General features: G+C 45.4%; 1 protein-coding gene and 1 long non-coding RNA gene across 4 annotated transcripts in view; one reads left to right on the forward strand and one right to left on the reverse strand.

The window, feature by feature from the left end:
* The window catches only part of LOC140499641 (uncharacterized), a 41647-nt gene extending 23949 nt beyond the window's left edge, over positions 1-17698 (reverse strand). For 2 of the 3 annotated variants that reach the window (XR_011965500.1, XR_011965501.1), the window contains exons 1-2: positions 17597-17698; positions 16253-16449 (exon numbers count right to left, since the gene is read on the reverse strand). This is a non-coding gene — a long non-coding RNA (uncharacterized lncRNA). Of the gene's footprint in view, positions 1-1633; positions 1935-16252; positions 16450-17596 lie in introns of those variants that run through there. The other variant, XR_011965499.1, reaches the window with a different exon arrangement.
* On the forward strand, positions 5093-9999 carry CFD (complement factor D). The gene is made up of 5 exons (XM_072601327.1): positions 5093-5493; positions 7582-7738; positions 8075-8222; positions 8904-9161; positions 9569-9999. Exons 1-5 carry the CDS (start codon positions 5361-5363, stop codon positions 9722-9724), a joined length of 852 nt encoding a protein of 283 aa, XP_072457428.1. The 5' UTR covers positions 5093-5360; the 3' UTR covers positions 9725-9999.
* Positions 17699-19831: the final 2133 nt, after the last annotated feature.

Consider the following 19831-nt stretch of genomic DNA (forward strand, 5'->3'; position numbering starts at 1 on the left):
TGCCGCAATCTGCTTTGTCATTCTTCAGCAGTAGGAGAATCCCCTAATTTCCAGTTTGGGACTGCTATTGATGAAGGCTGGAGAGATAGGGGTACAGGAACTCTGAGACTGGACTGTCTGGAAAAGAATTCAAGGATCCAATCATTGTTGAGGTCAAAGTGGTGAAGATTTATTGCGCTTTTCAGTGAGCAAGAGTTCTTAGGGTTTGAATATGGTATAGGTAAAGTTTAAATAGGATATTCTATAGTAAAATATGTGCCAAACATGCTAACTAGATGATTCAGGGTGGGATTAGGGAGTGGTTAGTTCTGAAAGGAATATGTACTTTTAATACCTACTGCACATGTATTTTACCCAGTGTTCACTGGGAAATAGCCTAAGGAGGGGGCTACATAGAGGTGTAGTTTTAGCCCTGAAACATCACTAAGTCAACTAATGATCGGGACTAACTAAGGAATACCAGGTTTCTCTCATCAGTGTCTTGTTAGACAAGATAAATGCAAAGGAGTATACGTATGTCTAAGTCTAGAATACATATGACTGGTCAGTGAGTAGTAAATTTCTTTATGACCCAGTACTGTATCAGTAAGCACTCCAACATACACAGGGGGCCTGCTATCACAGGTTCTTAGATCTGCATTCATAAAAGGAAAGGCAACTTTTGAGGGGTTAATAATCATTTTAATCAAACACGTCATTCCTTTAACCAAGGGCATATATCATTCACCTAGTTCAGTGGAATCAGCACCCTGAACTTCAAAGAAAATACAGAGAAATCAAAACTCAGCACACATGGTTTCCTCTGCCTGACCATCAACAGACAGATTCAGCTGTTACCAGAGAGAGAAGCATCGACATCTGGGTTTTCAAAGCCAGGGAGCTCCTTTAGCGGCTTCCCAGAGTCATCTGGCCAAACAAACACTTACAGTCAGTAAACCCCAAAGTAAAACCTCAACTCAGAGTATTTATACCTATTTTAGAGCCAGAGGGCATCACAACCCTTGAGAATCAGTGCCTCATTAACAGAAGGCTTGGGTCTTCCCACAGATCTTCCCTAATCAAACTCCCCTTAATGGGCAGACCCATTAATGGATGGGGAAGATCTTTAATCACATTAAAATAATTAACAATACAAATACATACACTGTTTCTACTTAAAGAAACTCTTGTTTCTATACTTTACTCCTAGCAAAGACTCGATTGATAAAGGCAAGATTCAATCGGATTATAAAACAGAAACAGTCAATTCAGCCAGTACAGAGCTGGTTCAAACTAATGAATTCTGTGGATGCAGCTGGCTACTGTATCAGGAAAAGAGATACAAGTTTTGCTAGGGCAGGCTGTGTTCTTGGGCTGCGGAGAAACTGCCTGGGATAGTGTTTCTTATTATTACTTTATTGGTTTTCTGTTCTACAATCATTTCCATGTAACTTAGATTTTTCCCCTCTCCCCCTCCTTCCTCCCTCATCCCCCCTCCCTCCCTGAGACGGCATACAATTTTATATAGGTTCTACACATACATTCCTATTAAATACATTTTCATCTTAGCCATGTTGCATAGAAGAATTAGAATGAATGGGAGAAATCATAAATGTAACGTAATACAAGAGAAAATGACCTGCTACATTCTGTGACTGAATTCCATAGTTCTTTCTCTGGATGTGGAAGGCATTTTGCCTTAAGAGACTACTGAGAGTTTTTGAAGTCCTTGCATTGCCATGAAGTTCTAAGTCTACCAGAAAAAATCCTTGCACGCTGTGGTTGTTGCTCTGTACAGTGTTCTTCTGGTTCTGCTCCTTTCACTCAGCATCAGATCATATAGGTCTTTCCAGGCCTCTCTGAAGTCTTCCTATTCATCATTTCTTACAGCACAAAAGGATTCCATTACATTCATATACCGCACTTTATTCAGCCACTAGGATAGTGTTTTGAGGCTAGGGAGAAATGTGATTTTTAAAGAGAGATGTGATTTTAGAATTGGGATCCAAGTACATGCACCCAAGCCCCCCATCACTATGATAAGAACTGGCATAAATAATTTTGTCCATAATGATCTGTGGGAATATTAAGAAAAGATTAGTATTGAGAAAAGTCCATTCAATCTGGAAATTTAAAGATCATTGGTACCTTTGAGGAAGGGGCAGTTTTAGTTGAATAGTAAGGTAAGAAGCCAGACTTTAGAGAATTAACAATAGAGAGGAAAAGGAGTAAAGGCGTTATTGTAGACAGCCATCTCAAAGAGTTTAGCCACAGAAGGGAGGAAGGATGTTGGGATGGGAATTAGTGGGGATAAATGGATGGACATCACCAACTTTATGATAGAGAGGTGATGAATTCAAAATGCAGAAAAACATATACCTTTTTTGGACGTAGCTATTGTGGGAATGGGCACTAGGTGGTGCCATGTAGCACAGAACAGTAGGCCTGGAGTCAAGAATACTCATCTCCCTGAGTTCAAATCCAGCTTCAGATGCTTACTAGCTGTGTGATCCTGGGCAAATCACTTAATTTCTCATTAACCTGGTTTCCTCATCTGTAAAATGGGGATAATAATAGTTCCTACATCCCAGGGTTGTTGTTAGGATCAAATAAGAAAATATTTGTAAAGTGCTCAGCACAGAGCATGACACGTAGTAGATGTTATATAATATAGATAAAATATAAATGCTTATTCCCTTCCCCTATATTTTGAGGACTTCATTTTTTTTTTAGGGATTTGGAGGCTTTATTTACTTGGGTTGTTTTGCTCACCTAGGAGGTTGGGGGGGGAGAAAATGGAAGGCACAGATTATTTTTTTAAATGTTTAATTGAAAAAATAGAAACAGTAATAATAAACTATTTTTTTAAAAGAATGAAATGATTATATCTACCCTAAGTTTTCTCTTCTCCTCAACTCTCCAACTGATTCTTGTTTTGTTTTGTTTTTCACATCTGCTCACCATCCACGTCACCCTTCACTGGTCCAGATTCCTTCCTAAAATTTAACCCAAGGAATGAAGACAAGCCTCCAGATGGGGTTTGATGAGGGGAAAACCCAATAGACATGAGTCAGATACAGACACGTACTTCAGGGCAGAAGTAGTAACACCCCCTGTTCAAAGGTCCAACCATTCTTTGCCAATAGACTTCCTCCACTCAAACAATGCAATAGTTTTCTCGTAAGAGAGAAATTGAACTAGACTCATCATTGAATAAAAGGGAGCTGAATCTTACACTTATGTTTAATCTCTGCCCTACGCTAGATCAGGGAGAAGACATCACCCTTCACAAGAACTCACATCTTCACATCTGCCTCAGGCAGGGAGTGGCTCCTCCTTTGGAGGTCTGGCTCTTTTCCTCTGGGGTCCCAGGCTCATCCTGGTATGAGGAGAGAGTTTCCCTTTGGTTTTGGAAACTGGGTCTCCCATTCAACACTGTATAGTGCAATGGAGAGGCCGTTGAATTGGGAAGCAGGAGACCTGGTCATGACCCTGTGCAGCTTTGAGCAAATCACTGTAATTCTCTGGCTCTCAGTTTCTCCCCCCAAGATCAGAGCTGTCCTGCATTTCATTACTTAGGGACCAGGCTCTCTTTGCTTCCCAAAGTAATAAACAAGTTCGGTGTTGATGAAAACCAACTCCTTCCTTTGACTTTTTCTGTAACTGTTCTGTCTCTTTATAATGGATGCATGATTGTCAGGGAGGGAATGAACCTTGGAGCATTGATCTCTCTGTCTACAACTGACCAGATTGGATAGATAAGCTCAGAAGGGAGTTTTCCAAGGTCACACAACAAGCTGGGACTTAGCTACTGGAAGGTTTGGGAGGAGAGATCACTAAGGAGGGAGTTTGAAGAAAAAGTGAAGAGCACTCCCATCTTCTCCACTAATTTGTAGTGAGGTGGTGCAGTGGATAGAGCCTGGGCATAGAGTCAGGAAATTCAAATCCAGCCTCAGACACATACTAGCTTTGTGACCCTGGGCAAGTCATTTCACTGCCACCTGCCTCAGTTTCCTCATCTGTAAAAGGATAATAGTAATGTTATATAATTATATAATAACAATAACACCTACCTCCCAGAGTGGTGAGAATTAAATGAGATAATAATTGTAAGGTGCTTATTCCAGTGCCTGGTACATAATAAATACCGTAAATGTTAGCTGTCATTATTATTAATAATAATAGAAAAGGAGGGAAGGAGACAGCATGGTATCGTGGAAATTATACTGGATTTGAAGTCAGAGGGTAAGTTTGAATCTTGGTCCTGCTCCTTATTAGCTGTGTGATTTTCTTAAGCTGCCCTCCTCTGTGAGCCTCAGTTTCCTTTTCTGTAAAATAAGGAAATTAGACCAGATAATCCTTACTTCCAGCCAAGAATATACTGGCAAACATTTAACAACTAGCTCTACAGGAATTTTTTTTAAAGGAAACAGCACCCCCTTTTAAAATTTAACTACAGTATTTACATTTTCTCCTTCACTTTCTTAAGTCTAGACAACCCAAGAAACAAAAATCAAGTCCTGATTTGTAGCATTTGCCAATTTCCTAGGTACAAGTGTTAACACTGAAAATTTAACGATCAGCTCTCACCCTTTCCAGCTGGCTCCAGCAACCCACTGCTTTCAGCTCTATGAGGGAAGGGAATGATGAGGGAGCAGAGGAGGTAAAACAAGAACGTTATTAACTATAGGTCTGGTTTTCGTTTTTGTTGTTTGGTCATTTTTCATTTGTAACAGATTCTTCACAGTCCCTCTGGGGTGCCATTTCCTTTTCCAACTCATTTTACAGATAAGGAAACTGAGGCTCACAGAGTGAAGTGACTTGCCCAGGGTTACACAGCTAGTGTCTGAGACAGGATTTGAACTCAGGAAAAAGAGTCTTCCTGACTCCAGGCTAGGCACTTGCTTTATCCACTGTGTCACCTAGCTGCCCTGAGCCACTTAGCTGCTGTAGGTCTGGGGGAGATTGGGAAAAGCTAAAGCTAAAAACCCGGACTGTGGGGTGGGAGGGTGGGAAGAACAAGGGAAGGGGAGGAAGGAGGGAGAAAAAAGAAGGGAGGAGAGAAGGGAGGGGAAAGACAGTAAAGAAGGTACAGAGAATGAGAGAGAGGGAGGAGGGAAGAAGGGAAAAGGGTGGGTCTCCATGTGCTACCAGCAGATCCCAGGGACTGGCATCCATTCCCCTGCTCAGGTCATCCCAGGTTCTTCTGATTCTCCCCACAGCCCCTCGATAACCAAGGCCCCGGATGTGTACCTTCCCCACCCCCACACCCCACCCCCAGATGCTTTTGCCAAGTCCTTCTTCTTAGGAAATCATGAACTTTCCTACAATCCTGGGCCCTGTTCCAGGTCAAAGCCTGCTAGATTCTCAGGACTGGCCCCATGCCAGCATTCCTCCTCATAAAGGCCCCTGCCGGTTCCTGCTCTCTCATAGATCTCAGAGACAGAAGAGGTACGATGATGGCGACTTGGGCACATCTGGCCACTCTGTTGCTTCTGGGGGTGGCAGCCTGTGGTGAGTAAGGTGGGCCTTGCGGGTGCTCCGTCACCAGTGCCCTACCCCCACCCCAGCAACTGGGTGTTGTGGAAAGAGCCTTAGATTCTAGTCTAGACCTAGGTGCTAGTCTCAGCTCTACCATTAAATTGCATGTAACCCTGGCTAAGTGACATCAGGCAGACGGGGGGGGGGGGGGGGGGGCTGGCCTAGAATCTGGTCTCTAACTGCAGCATTCTGGGATTCTCTAAACTGAATTTCCAGTGCTGGATGGGAAATGTCCTGGACTCAGAGGCAGGACCTAGGGAACTGATTCTTTCCGTGTCACTTTGGGCAGGTCACTTGCCCTCTCTGAGACTCAGTTTCTCCACCTGTAAAGTGAAGTTCGTAACAGTCCTCAGGACTACAGTGAGGAAAGAGCATTGTACACCTTTATAAAAAAGAGCCAACCCCACCCCACCGAAAGCTCTGCACTAGGGCTGGTGAACCCACAACCTCGAGGCCACATATGGCCCTCTGCCTCCTCAAGGGCGGCCCTTTGACTGAATCTAAACTTCACAGAACAAATCTCCTTAATAAAAGGGTCACTCGAGGCTGAAGGTTCCCCACTCCTGCTCTGGACCCTAGGCAGGGTGGGGGAATGTAATTCTCTCCAATTTAACAAATGTCCATTGTGTGAGGAGGCCCTATACTATGGACAGGAACCTGAAAAAGACCACATTATATCCCCCCCTGAGCACACAGGGACAGAGAGGTAATAGAGTAGACAGAGGGCTGGAGCTGGAGTTGGCAAAAGCCGAATTCCAATCTGGTCTCAGACATTTACAAGCTGTGCCACTCTGGGCACGTCATTTAGCTGCTGTCTGCCTCACTTTCTTCATCTATAAAATGGGCATAATCATAGGACCTTCCTATCCTACTATGAGGATCAGATGTGCTATTATTTGTAAAAGCACTTCACAAACCCTAAAACACTTTGTAAATATTATTATTGTGTGTATGCAAATAACAATGATACAAGGGAACATGGGACTGGTGCAGAGAAGAAATCCAGACTAAAGCCCTATGAGAAACCGAAGAACCAAGACCCCTTTCACTTGTTGGAGTCAGACGTGGCTGGAGAGAGCAACACGTGAGACAGGCCATAAAGGAAAACAGAGGATTCTGAAAGGGATAGCTGAGAAGGGAGTACATTCCGAGTAGGGAAGGTTAGGATTGTGGAAAGAAGGAACTGGTTAACAGAGTGGGCTGTCTAGCTACAACATGGAGGGAGTGACCCAAGGGGAAGTCAGGCTTGGAGCCAGAGCTTATTGAATCTATCCCCCTTTATTTTATAGGTAAGGAAACTAAGGCACAAAGAGTATCATGGGCTCCCAGATCTAGCCATGGAAGGGACCTTGGAGGTTATCTAGTCTATCCCCCTCATTTTACAGGTGAAAAAGAGCTCTGGATTTGCATTCAATGGGCCTGGGTTCAAATCCCCAGCTCTTCTACTGACCCCACCATGGGACTGTGGGCAGGTTCCTTGGCCTGCCTGGGCCTCAGTTTCCCCATCTGTAAAATAAAGGGATGAATTAGATAGTCTCTGAGGTCCCTTACAGCCCATAGTACCCTTTGACCTCCACTTTTGCCTTAATGTTGCCCAACAGTGGAGGAGAGAGGAGAGTCAGGCTCCAAATAGAGAGAGGTTCCCTAAAGTCTGGGAAAGTCAGGGCCAGGTGTGGGGGAGGGGTGTCCTGGAACAGTCCTGGCTGTGTACTATCTGTCCCCCAGGCTCCTCCCCTCAGTCTAAGCACCATCTTCTCTGTTGACCCCTTTCTGTTCTCTCCAAGTGATCTAGAAGTCCTCCCTTCCTTGGATTCTACCACCCCATTTTTATCTTGTACACATTCCTCACATACTTCTGCATGTATATGTCATCTTATTAGAAGGACAACTCCTTAAGATTGGGGAGTTTCATTTTTTGTCTCTATCCTAGTGACTAGCACAGTGCTTGGAATACAGTAGGGGCTTAATAAATGCTTGCTGGTTGACTGACTGGCCAACAGAGGTATGAGGCAGTGAGCCCCAAACCAGCTGCTTCACCTCACAGATCCCTTGTCTTCCCAGCTGCCCGTCCACGAGGAAGGATTTTAGGGGGCAGGGAAGCCATACCCCACCTCCAACCGTACATGGCATCTATTCAGGTAGATGGGAAGCACGTGTGTGGGGGCTTCCTACTGAACGAGTGGTGGATCCTGAGTGCAGCCCACTGTGTGGAGGAGATGTGAGTTTGGGGGAACAGCAGTGGGGCTACTTTGTGGGAGCAGGGATGGGATAGAGAGAGATGTGGAGGACAGGACTGGGGGAGGAAGTAGGATTGGGAAGGCTGAGATGGGAGGAGAGAGAAAGAATGAGTGTCAGGGAGTTGGGGGGAAATAGGACCCCAGGAAAAACCCAGGCTTCTGATCACTGTCTCCTCCTCTTATCCCCTCACTACCCCACCCCCCAATCCCATTCCCCCATGGACTTAGAAAGGGTCAGCATGGGCAATGCATGGGTAATGAAGGGAAACATGGATGGGTTACTTAGGTGTACAACTTGCTTCCAAACCCTTCTTTAGATCAGAAGGGGCAACTGTCCGGGTGCTGCTGGGAGCTCACTCCTTATCCCAGCCAGAACCTTCCAAGCATCTCTATGAGGTCCGCAGCCTCTTTCCACACCCAGACAGTAACCCTGACAACATTCACAATGACATTCTTCTCATCCAGGTCAGTAGGAGCCCTTCCCCCCACTGCCACCCTCACTGCCCCCTAGAAAAACCCAGGGGTTCTGTTTTCATTGGGGATCTCAAAACACATAAATTACCCAGCCCTTTTCCTTCTTCTCCTCTGGAGAGTGGGGAGGAATGTTTCTCCAGGAATCCTGGTTACACCTAAGTTTTTAAGAGATTTCAAAACATGAATTTTCCCTCTTAAAATACCTAAGTGTTTTTTTCCCCCTAAAGGTCAACTCAAAAGCCACCTCCCCAATTCCTCCCCACCCCAGCTACCAGAACCTCCTCCCCTAATTGCTTTGTATGTACTGGTATGTACTGGTGCTGGTACACGTTGTCTCTTCTGACAACTTGAAGTCAACTTGACCCATGACATGACCTTAATAAAGGTTTGCCCGCTTGAAACATGAGATAGGGCTACTCAGCCCAAATTCTTAAGCTTGCGATGGGCTAGAACACTCAGTGCTTTGAACTTCTCACTCTAACCTCATTCCTTTTTGTTACCAAATAAGGTGGGGCTCCTCAGCTGTCTGGTGCTTTGAGATCCTCAGCATCTGGCCTCAGTGCCCTCTGCTCCAGCTAGCAAGGGCATAGAGGGGTGGGGAGCTGGAGGCCAAGAGGGTAGTAGGCTCAGGGGTAGAATTTCCAAGCCTCCCTTTCTTCCCTGCACCCCTAGCTGGCTGAGAAGGTGACCCTAGGCCCGGCAGTGCAACCCCTGCCATACCAGAGGGATGCCAGGGATGTGGCGGGAGGCACGCTCTGCTCGGTAGCCGGCTGGGGCATCACCAGCCACGCGGGCCGCAAGCCGGACCGGCTGCAGCAGGTGGAACTGCCCATCATGGACCGAGCAGTCTGCAACCAGCGTACCTACTACGACAATGACATCACCGATAAGATGATCTGTGCTGAAAGTCGCAAGAAGGATGCTTGCCGGGTACGGGGCTGGGGGAGGGGCCTTGGAGTGGACCGTGGGGCGTCAAGGTGGTGGGCTGGTGGGAATCTTGATGTGGGGCGGGGCCGGGTTAATGGAGTGAGCCCTGGAAGGGGTTGGGGGAGGCCTGGCTCCTTCCTATGGGAGGGCTTTGACAGCTGGGGTAGGAACCCTGGACGATGGAAACTGGCCTGGAAGATGGGGGCGGGGGGGAGGCACCTACCCTGGCTCTGGGTCTGGTCCGCTATTCCTGGGGAAATAGGACCTTTAAGAGAAGGGGAGGACTCTGGGAGAAATGAGGGGCTTTGCTTGGGGTGGAGTCTTTGGAGGGAGGGGATCCAGGAACTCAGACAGTTTGGGTCCCCTCCAGCCCAGCTTTCCGTGATAGGCTTTCTCTTGTAACCCCGTAGGGTGACTCTGGGGGGCCCCTCGTCTGCAATGGAGTGGCTGAAGGCATCGTGACATCGGGCTCCCGAGTGTGTGGAAACTGGAAGAAGCCGGGGATCTACACTAAGATTGCCAGCTACGTGGAATGGATCGACAGAGTCCTTGCCTCCCCATCCTGAGGACCCCAAGAGACGAAGGGCACCTAGCCTATCCCAGGACCCCTTGCCCCTAGGTGTCAGCGTCAGTCTCTGAGGATCTCAAAGCACCTAGTGCACATTGCCTCCATAAACCCAGTTGGCCTTGGAATCAACCTTAGAATAAAATGCCCTCCTCTGTAAGGGGATCCAAGGAAGAGAGATGAGCTGGGAAAGAAGACCACCAGGGCCCCAGATCCCCAGTTATGGGATAGGGGGGACTCACTAAAGGGGACTCTCAATAAAGCTTTCAATACAGAGTCATCACTTTAGCCTCTTCTCTTGGGGGGGGTTAAGGGGCACAGAGGAGATGAAGAGGGTTAAATGGAGAGAAGGGGCTGAACAGATCTGCTGCCTCTGAGTACAGATGAAGAACATTAGAACTGGAAATGACTAAGGTTTTCTCATAGAACATAGTCATAGCTGGGAAGGATGTTTGAATGGAAAAAAATGTCACTTGAAAGGGCCCTTAGAACACAGAATGTCAGAGCTGAGAGGGCCCTTAGAACTCAGGATGTCAGAGTTGGGAGGGCCCTTAGAACACAGAGTGACTAGATGGTGTTGAAAAGTCTTTCCTTCTCTAACTCAGTAGTTCAAGCGTTGCATGTAAATTATCCTTCCCTCTCTTCCTCACTTTGGGCAGGGAGATAGAAGGTACTTAGTGAGTCAAATGATGACTTAAGAAGACATGTCCAGCTCCTAAACTGCCCTCTTCCACCAGGGAAGCTTTTTGATTGGGTGACAGTGTGCCTGGGCTTGTAGAATGGACCAATGAATTCAGACCAGAGTACCCAGGGTGACCAATTTCAAATCAAGGCAGGCAAAAGGGAAAGTGTTTGGGGATGTATAAGAGTATGTATTGCTCCTAGGCCTGGTCTGCGGCCAACCAAGGTCCAGGAAACTTAAAAACAAAAGATAAACACACACAAGCTGTGTGTGTGTGTGTGTGTGTGTGTGTGTGTGTGTGTGTGTGTGTGTGTGTGTGTGTGTGCGCGCGCGCGCACGCGCAATTATCCCTTCCGCATCATGACTTTCCCCATCATGGTTTCTATATATCGAGGGTCGACATAAGAAACGAAATGGGAATTTGGGGGGAGTTTTGCGGAAGTCCGGCCCACACACAAAGACCAGTCGAAGACACCGAGGCTCTGACCAAATACTTAACCCAAATTTTGCAAGAAGGTGCTGTCAACACCCCATGAAAGAAAAAGAAAAAGACGCAGGCTTCCCTGGCACTAGAAGAGGGCCAAAACTTTTTACACAGATTTTCCAGATCATGGGGTCACCATACCCCTAACCGCTGCAATGTGGAAAGGATAACTGTATATAGATAGATAGATAGATGCATATATACACACACATATATACATACATTGATATTTTTCTTCTACCCTGGTCAGAGGCCTGGCCTCACAAAATCAGATCAAAAGATTCAATGCATCATTGATGTCTCTGGTTGTAGGGAAAGGAGAAGTTTAGATAAGACTAGATCCTTGCCCTCATGTCATGGAGCTTCCAGGATCAACACTGATCCATTTTTTTAATGTTCAATATTGTTTCCAGCACAGCCAGCTAAAAGCAGGACACATACAGCAAGTGGATGTGTGGAGAGTGTGTAAAGACACATAAATACAAAATAAACCCTAAGTAATATCGAGGGAAACCAATGGAAAGAGGCGAAGGAAAGTCCTCCTTATTTCAGGGGACCCTCTTGACTGGGAGATGGGTCTTAGAGGTAATGTACCCATTTTACAGATGAGGAGACTGAGAATCAGAGGTTAAGTGGCTTGACCAAGGTCACACACCCAGGAAGTATCTGAAGTGGGATCTGAACCCAGAGGCACATGAAACATTCTCCAACAACTAGATTTAGTTCAAAACTTCAAAGGGGTCTTGATGTCAGCAGTGTGGATTCTCCTGTTGCCAACACATTCCAAAGCCTCCATGCTTCATCAAACGATGTTTATGAGTTGCTATGTTCGAAAACATTACTGTCTTTGTGTCCACATCTCCCCCCACTCCCTTTTCTGGTGATGAGTCTCTCTGCTCTCAACTAGGCTGGTCCTTGGCTGATGGGCTAAGTCTCTCCAAGCCTCTCCAGTTATGGGGGGCCTGCCAGAGTCTGGCCTATAGTCTCTTCCAAGAGATGAGGAGGAAAACAGAGGAGGACTTTAACAGACATCACTACAATGCAAAATGTTGGATAATAAGCAAATCAATGAAACAATAAAGAGAGGTGTGAGGGAGCTGGGGAATCTCAGAGAATACTTCCTGAAGACATGTAAAGGATGGTGAGGATGACAGACAAGCAGAAGTGGGGTGAGGGTGTTCCTGGTGTACAGACCAGTCTGAGCAAAGGCAAGGAGAAGGGAAAGTAGCAGGCATATTTATGACAATGAAGATTTATCTGATCTAGTTGAGGTGTTTACTGAACAGAGGGTAGGACCAGGAGGTAAACACAGAGGGGCAGATATGGTGCCTTCAGCACCAGGCAGGAGAATTTCACTTTACTCAGTCAGCACCAGAGAGCCATCATATAGAGACTGAATCAAGGAAATGCCAGATGCATCCAGGAGGAAGGTCTGTCTGGCAGTAGGTGTGGGATAGAGTGAGAGGGCAGGAAGCTATTCCAAGAGTGACTAAGATAGAGGAATTTTGAGGTTCTGTCTTGGGTCAAGGGCAATGGTCCTCTGGACCAGGCCTAAGAAGGCTCTGACAGACTGAGGGGGCCCAGGAAAGAACCTCTTTGCCCCTTTCGCTGAGTTCTGTCCCACCTGTCCTCTTCCTCCTTGGCCCCCATCCATTACCCATGTCTCCTCCCTCCTAGGATTGTCCCCTGGGATGCCTGTCAGACCAGGTTCAACCTTGGCTGAACTTGAGGTTATTCCCCTCCAGCCCCTCAGCCAAAGCCTCCAGGGACACAGAGAACGGGAGGAGTTTCCTGTCTCAAAGGTCTGGCTCATCTCCATCTGGAATTGGCTTTCCTGCAACCTTGAGAAACCTCCCCCATGAGCTTTCCTGTGGCACAGAGCCAACAAAGGGACAAAGTAGGGCTGAGATACCAACTTTATCTAAATCCTTAGCTTCTGGGAGCAAAGCCTGGAAACAGACCTGAGAGAGACCTTAGAACACAGAATATCAGAGATTGGAGGGTCCTTAGAGAAGAGAATGTCAAAGATGGAAGGGTCCTGAGAACATAGAATGTCAGAGCTGGTAAGAATCTTAGAGTCCAGGATGTTAGAACTGGGAGGGCCCTCTTCCACCCTTCCCCATTAGGACAGTTACAAGACAAGATGATGGTGTATGCAAACTGGTTCGTAGGGATGAGCATGTTAGAATGAAGGTAACAGAGCCAAAGACTATTTCTACAATAACACCATTGTAAAGGCAAACACCTTTGAAAAGCTTTGACCAACACAATGCCCAACCATGATCCAAGACTCAGGGCCACCTTTGACTCACCTACTTTGGTGATGTACTCAGGGTGCGGAATGAGACTTACAATTTTGGATATGACCAATGTAAGGATATGTTTCTGACTTTGCATATTTAAAAATTCTGTTTTTCATTTTTCAGTTGTGAGATGGGATAGAACTGCAATGGGAGGGAGAGAAGACTAAATGCTTGTTAACCAAAAAAAAAAAAAATTTTTTTTAATTTAAAGGGCATGTGGACCTACAGGCTCCTGGTTGTTCCCTTGATCCCTATGGAGGGAGCAGGGTATGAGTGGGGGGAGTACTTGGGGGGAGGCTGTGCCAATGAGGAGTGGCAACTGAGTCCGGAAGTGCCACTTTGTTCACCCTTTCAGTAGCTAAAAAGGAGAGGCCAAGGTTCAAAATGGTCTGAGCCGGGACTCAGTCCCATCGTCCCTCCCCTCTTCCCTTCAAGGAGACCAAGGAACCAATCAGAAGCTTCTCTTCGTACCCACCCTTTATTTAGCAAGAGGCCAGAATTGGCCTCTGTCCCCGGAACCAAAACACACGTTCTCTGGGTTTGCTCTAGTGACAGAGTATAGAATGTCAGGGTTGAGGTCTCAGAGACCAGTTTGTCCAACCCAAAGCTTAACTAATGAATGACTGAATGTGAGGGGATTAAAACTGTCCAACCTACAATAAAAAAGACTGAGGGAGAGCTCTGGGCCAATGGCACTTTATTAAAGAGTCCATGGTCCCCCCTAATGAAGTGGACCTCTGCTCATCCTTATGATCTGAGGTGCCCCCTTTTCCAGGACTTTATTTTTATAGGGTTTCCAAATATGCAAAAGAGGTATGGTGAAATACAGGATCTTATTGGCTGATAGAGCTTTCCTTTGAGGGCCAAAAAATGACTTATCAGCAGGGGGGTCACAGGTTAAGTGAAGTATGGGGCATCTCCACTGACTAAGTGGTCATAAGATGGTCACCTGTTCATGGTGGCCAAGAGAATGGTATGGAGCTACAAAAATAAACTGGAGGAATTTCCAAAACACTGAGGCTCTGAAACGTGTGCTGGGTTTGGAAGTGGAATTTGAATAAAGCTGTATAGAGATATCTTGGTCAGCATTCTTGTGGTTGCACAAGTGAGCCTCATAACTTGGTAAACAAGTAGTGACCATCGCATTATATCTGAGGTCCACTAACGGAACCCAGCTATCCCTGTATGATTTATTTAGAATACCAAACCAGTTAGAATAGAGTAGGTGTCCAAATGAATTATTCCTCACAAATGAATGAATGAAGGGGTCCAATCAGCACTCCCTATGTGCCATGCACTGTGCTAAGCATGGGGGAATACAACTACAAAAGACAGTCCTTGTCTTCCAAGACCTTTCCGTGGTGACATTAGGCAACAAGGTATGTTGTCTCAGTAGATAGAATGAGGTACTTGAAATCAGGAAGACCTGAATTCAAATCCTGCCTGAGATACTTGGACTGCTATGTGCCCCCAGACTAGTCACTTGACCTCTCTCAGCCTCATTTTCCTTTGTTGTCAAATGAGCAGAACAACAGCCCAACGGAGATAATGTATTCTTTGCAAAAATGCTATATTAACACTCTCTATATTTATATATATATGGGGCACATAACATATGGAGGCAGTGAAATCCAGGGGAGGGAGTTTTGGTGTGGGGAGTCACTGGGATGGGGAGCGGAATCATGGGCTTTCTAAGGGAGAAACGGAAAGCAAAGAGTACTTGAAGGATGAGGAGGGGCAGGGACCCGGGGCAGGGCGGGTCATAGACTGGCCCGGGTGGGGGTGCTGGCTGGCTCGTGAAGGGCCCCCAAAACTGCCACCATGAGCTCCTAGTTCTCCTGGTTTCCTACTCCTCCCCACCCCACCTTGTCCATCTCAGTCTTTTCTCCTTCAGGGTAAAATGTCTCCATTTCCTATCATTCCATCTGTGTATCTCCTCATAGCCAACCCTCTCATCATCCTTCTCTCTCTCTCTGTCTCTCTCTCTCTCTCTCTCTCTCTCTCTCTCTCTCTCTGTGTGTGTGTGTGTGTGTATGTGTGTGTGTGTGTGTGTCTCTGTCTGTCTTCCCTCTCTTCCTCTCTCTTTCTCTTTCTTTTTCTGTCTCTGTGTGTGTCTCTCTGTCTCTCTCTGTCTCTCTCTCTCTCTCTGTCTCTCTCTCTCCCCCTCTGGACATTCCCCACTGTGTCAATGTCCCTCCTAACATGTGACTCCCAGAACTGAGCACAACATCCTCATTCTAGACATGGTTGCTTTTCCCAAAACAACAACAACCATGCTAACAGCAACCACCTCCACCACCATAGCAGCCGCATAGCACCCACCACCACTACCACAGCTACTGCCAAAGGTTATTTAAGTTCTCAGTTTCCTCATTTGCAAAATGGGGCCTTTGGATTCACGATGAAAAGTGCTATCCGCCTTGAGAGAGAGAACTGATGTTCTGAGTTCTGACTGAAGAACTTTGGCAACATGACTGATATGGAAAATGTTTTGGATGATATCACATGTATAACTGATACATTGTTTGCCTTCTAAATAGGTGGGGAAGGAGAGAATTTGGAGCTCAAGATTTTTTAAAATGTTAAAAATAAATAGATAATTTTTTAAAAATTAGGCCATTGAAGTTCCTCGTGGTTCTAAATGTATGATACTTTTAAGGCCAGCGAGGTGGTACAGTAGATAGAATGCCAGGCCTCAAGTCAGGAAGACCAGAGTTCAAATCCAGCCTCAGACACTTCCTAGCTGTGTGGTCCCTGGGCAAGTCACTTCATTCTGTTTGCCTCAGTTTTCTCATCTGACAAATGAGCTCAAGAAACCACTCCTGTTTCTCTGCCAAGAAAACCCCAAATGGTGTGGCAGTCAGACACAACTAAAAAACAAAACTGAACAAGACTTTTAAAAATTATTATTAATAATAGCTAGTATTTATATGTCCCTTTAAAGTTTGCAAAGCACTTTACATATCTCATCACATTTTACCCTACAACAATCCTGTGAGTTAGGCTGTGATTATCCCCATTTTCACAGATGAGGATACTGAGGGCAGGAGATTTGCTTACGGTCATTCTGAGGCCAAATTTGAATTCAGGTCTTCCTGACTCCAAATCCAGAGCTCTATCCACTGCTCCACTTAGCTGCCACTCGGTGAAGGATTGTAGCCCAACACTCCTGAGAAGACATCGCTCAATCAGCCATTGTTGTGTTGGATCTGGGGCAACTGGCAAGAGTTTTTGCAGAAATTCTTGAGAGAATGATGCTAGAGAGAAGAGAATGTAGGAAGCCAACTGTATTCACACGGCATCCTCCAACTCGGTGCCACGTGGGTTGAGGCTGAATGCCCAGGCCTTTTGTTCCCTCGGTTTTTTCCCTCCAGAGAGACAATGACAAGTCACTGTGCTGCAGCCAATGAACCTCCCCCATGATGCCCAGCTGGAGGATGCCCTGTAAACTTCATACCTGATTCCTTAAGCCTCCTCTTTCCTGAATCTTTTACCCAGAAGTCTCTGCAAAAACTCTTGCCAACAACTTCCTGGCTGATGGATGCTTTGTGTCATCTCTATGGCAATAGTAGATATTCTAGGCCCTCAACAGATTGTAAAGGGCTTTAAATGCCACACAGATGAGCTTGTATTTTACCCATAGAGAGACAGAGGTCCTCCCATTAGCCAAATACAGCATGAAAGCTGTCAGGCTTCGCTGCTAACAGGTGTAATTGGTTCTAAAGAAGTGTTATTTTAGCTTCTTGATTCCTTTAGGGAATGTGGGCAGAAGGCAGAGGATTATGGAGAGGCTTGCACTTAGATTCAGGAAGGAGGTGGGCTCAAACTAGACCAAAGAGCCACATAAATTGTGTGACCCTGGGTAGATCACTTAGCCTCTCTCAACCTCAGTCATATGAAAAAATGCTCTCAATCATTATGGATTAGAGGGATGCAAATCAAAACAACTCTGAGGCACCACATCACACCTATCAGATTGGCTAATGTAGCAAAACAAGAAGATGATAAATGCTGGAGAAGTTGTGGGAGAGTGTATCAGTAAGCACCCCAACATAGACAGGGGGGTCTGCTGTCACAGGTTCTTAAATCTGTATTTATAAAAGGAAAGGCAACTTTTGAGGGGTCCACAATCACTTTAATCAGTTCGAACAAATACTTCCAGACATACCTTTTTATCTTTGACATTCCCAAAGTTACCAAGTCTTCCATCTATTCAACAAATGGCTTTTTTGTCTTTATCAAAAGCAACAGACAGGGCTCTACTGCCCGAATCAGAGCAATATCGCTATACAATTTACATACAGCCCTGGATTGGGAGAGTCTTTACATCTGAGGTGGGGCGGGGGGGAGCACGGCACTCAGAGTCTTCCCTCTCATAAGCAAACTCCAAAGTAAAATACTAACCTCCCAGTATATGTAACTAAGACTCAGCTTCTGATCGACTCGGAGTCAGAAGGCACAAAATCCACATGACTCAGCACAGTTGTGAATCATCAGCGCTCAAAGAGGACTGAACCCTCAGGTACTCACAATCTAGCCTGAGCCTGGAAAACACCTCCAAACAAACAAATCCCACCCCATTTGCTGCCACAGAGAGTTGGAACACTAATTCGTTGTAGGTGGAGCTGTGCGCTGATCCAAACGTTCTGGAGAGCAATTTGGAACTATATCCAAAGGGCTACAAAAATGTGCATACCCTTTGACCCAGCAATATCACTTCTAGAACTGTATCCCCAAGATATCATAAAAATGGGAAAAGGTCCCACATGTACAAAAATATTTATAGCAGCTCTTTTTATGGTGGCCAAGAATTGGAAATTGAAGGAGTGCCTATCAGTTGGGGAATGGCTGAACAAATTGTGGTATATGAACGTAATGCAATACTATTGTGCTATATAAGAAATGACGAACAGTCGGACTTCAGAAAAACCTAGAAAGACTTATATGAACCGATGTTGAGTGAAATGAGCAGAACCAGGAGAACTTTATACACAGTAACAGCCACGGCGTGCAAGGACTGCTCCTGATAGACTTAGCCCTTCACAGCAAAGCAAGGACTTAAAACATTCCCAAAGAACTCTTGAGGAAAAAGGCCACCTATATCCAAAGAACTATGGAATTGGAATGCAGAATGAAGCAGACTATTTTCTCTTGTGTTATGTTTTGGTTTGGGTTTTCTCATGGTTTCTCCCATTCATTTTAATTCTTCTATGCAACTGACTAACCTGAATACATGTTTAATCAGAATGTATATGTAGAACACTTATAAGATTGCATGCCGTCTTGGAGAGGGAGAGGGAGAATTTAAAAGTTATGGAAGCAATTGTTGAAGACTGAAAACAAATAAATTAATTTAAAAAAAGATATTAGTACATTAGATATGAGTATAGAGTCTTGGCCACTGGGTAAAGACAATGAACATCACCGCACAAGAAACATCCAGACATGCTCCAAGGGTCTTTTTATAAAGAAGCAAGATTAATATTCCCATTCTGTTCCATCGTATCAGTTTTGAATTATTGTTCTAGCCCATTGGGTTCATTTTGGATCTTGACTTTGCTGTCAGCTCACCCCCTTGACTTTGGGTTCTCTCCAGGCCATGCGTCTGCACAGGCTCCTTCCTCATTTCTGTCTTTCAGAGTCCTTAATTTCCTCCAAGGGCTCAGTTTAGAGGTCACCTCCCCCATGGATCTCTTCTATTAAGAGCATTCTCTCTCTCCCTTAAATCTCCCTTGAATGTTTTGTCGAGTTTCCCTGTGCCCTCCTTACTTTCTACCTTGTGTAATGTGCATCTGCGCCTGTGTTAGAGTTCTCTCTTCCTCAGAGAGAATGTAACATCCATGACAGTAGGGGCAAAGTCACTTTTTAACCTTTGTATCCTCAGGGCCCAGCTATATACAACAGGCACTTAATAAATGTTATTAACTAAATTAAATTGGAAGTTTGAAATCACAGAACATAGGAGAGCATGAAAGCATCTTAGAATAGAAAATATCTCATCTTTATATAGCTATCTCATTTGACCCTCACAACCTGATGAGGTAGGTGCTACAGATGAGAAAACTGAGGCTCAGAGAAGCTGATGACAGACAGTAAGTATCAGAAGCAAGATACAAACCCAAGTCTTTCTGACTACAAGTTGATTCCATATTGATTTTAATATAATGTCGGAGTTGGAAGGGTCCTTATAATGACATAGAATGTTGGCAATGGTGTGTATGCATGTGTCTGTGGGGGGCACCTTAGAACATAGGATGTCAAAGCTAGGAGAGCCCAATCTGGGAGAGCTCTTAGAACACAGTATGTCAGAGTTGGGAGGAGTCTTAGAATATAGACTGTCAGAACTGAGAGGGACCTTAGGACATAGAATATCAGAGCTGGGAAGGGCCATAGAACATAGAAGAATAGGGCTGGTGGGCCCCTTAGAACATGAAAGATCAGAGCTAAAAGAGACCTTAAAACATTAAAGGGTTCTGTTCCCTAATTCAGACTACGTGCAAGTATTGTGTTTCCAGTCCATTTACCATGTGAAGAAGAGGAGCCTTTTAAATTGGTTGTTGAGCCAGAACCAAAAAAAAGCATTCAAAGGGGCATTACTCAGTCTTATCTTTCCTGCTTGGCTGTGTTTGAGTGAGGGAA

The sequence above is a fragment of the Notamacropus eugenii genome, chromosome 4 (assembly GCF_028372415.1).
Source record: "Notamacropus eugenii isolate mMacEug1 chromosome 4, mMacEug1.pri_v2, whole genome shotgun sequence".
Classification (NCBI taxonomy): domain Eukaryota; kingdom Metazoa; phylum Chordata; class Mammalia; order Diprotodontia; family Macropodidae; genus Notamacropus; species Notamacropus eugenii.

Excerpts from the sequence above, each read along its gene's own strand:
- CFD (XM_072601327.1), top strand. The coding sequence starts at position 5,361 with ATGCCAGCATTCCTCCTCATAAAGGCCCCTGCCGGTTCCTGCTCTCTC. Across the intron at positions 7,739-8,074 it reads GCCCACTGTGTGGAGGAGAT|ATCAGAAGGGGCAACTGTCC; the intron begins GTGAGTTTGGGG and ends ACCCTTCTTTAG. Across the intron at positions 9,162-9,568 it reads GCAAGAAGGATGCTTGCCGG|GGTGACTCTGGGGGGCCCCT; the intron begins GTACGGGGCTGG and ends GTAACCCCGTAG.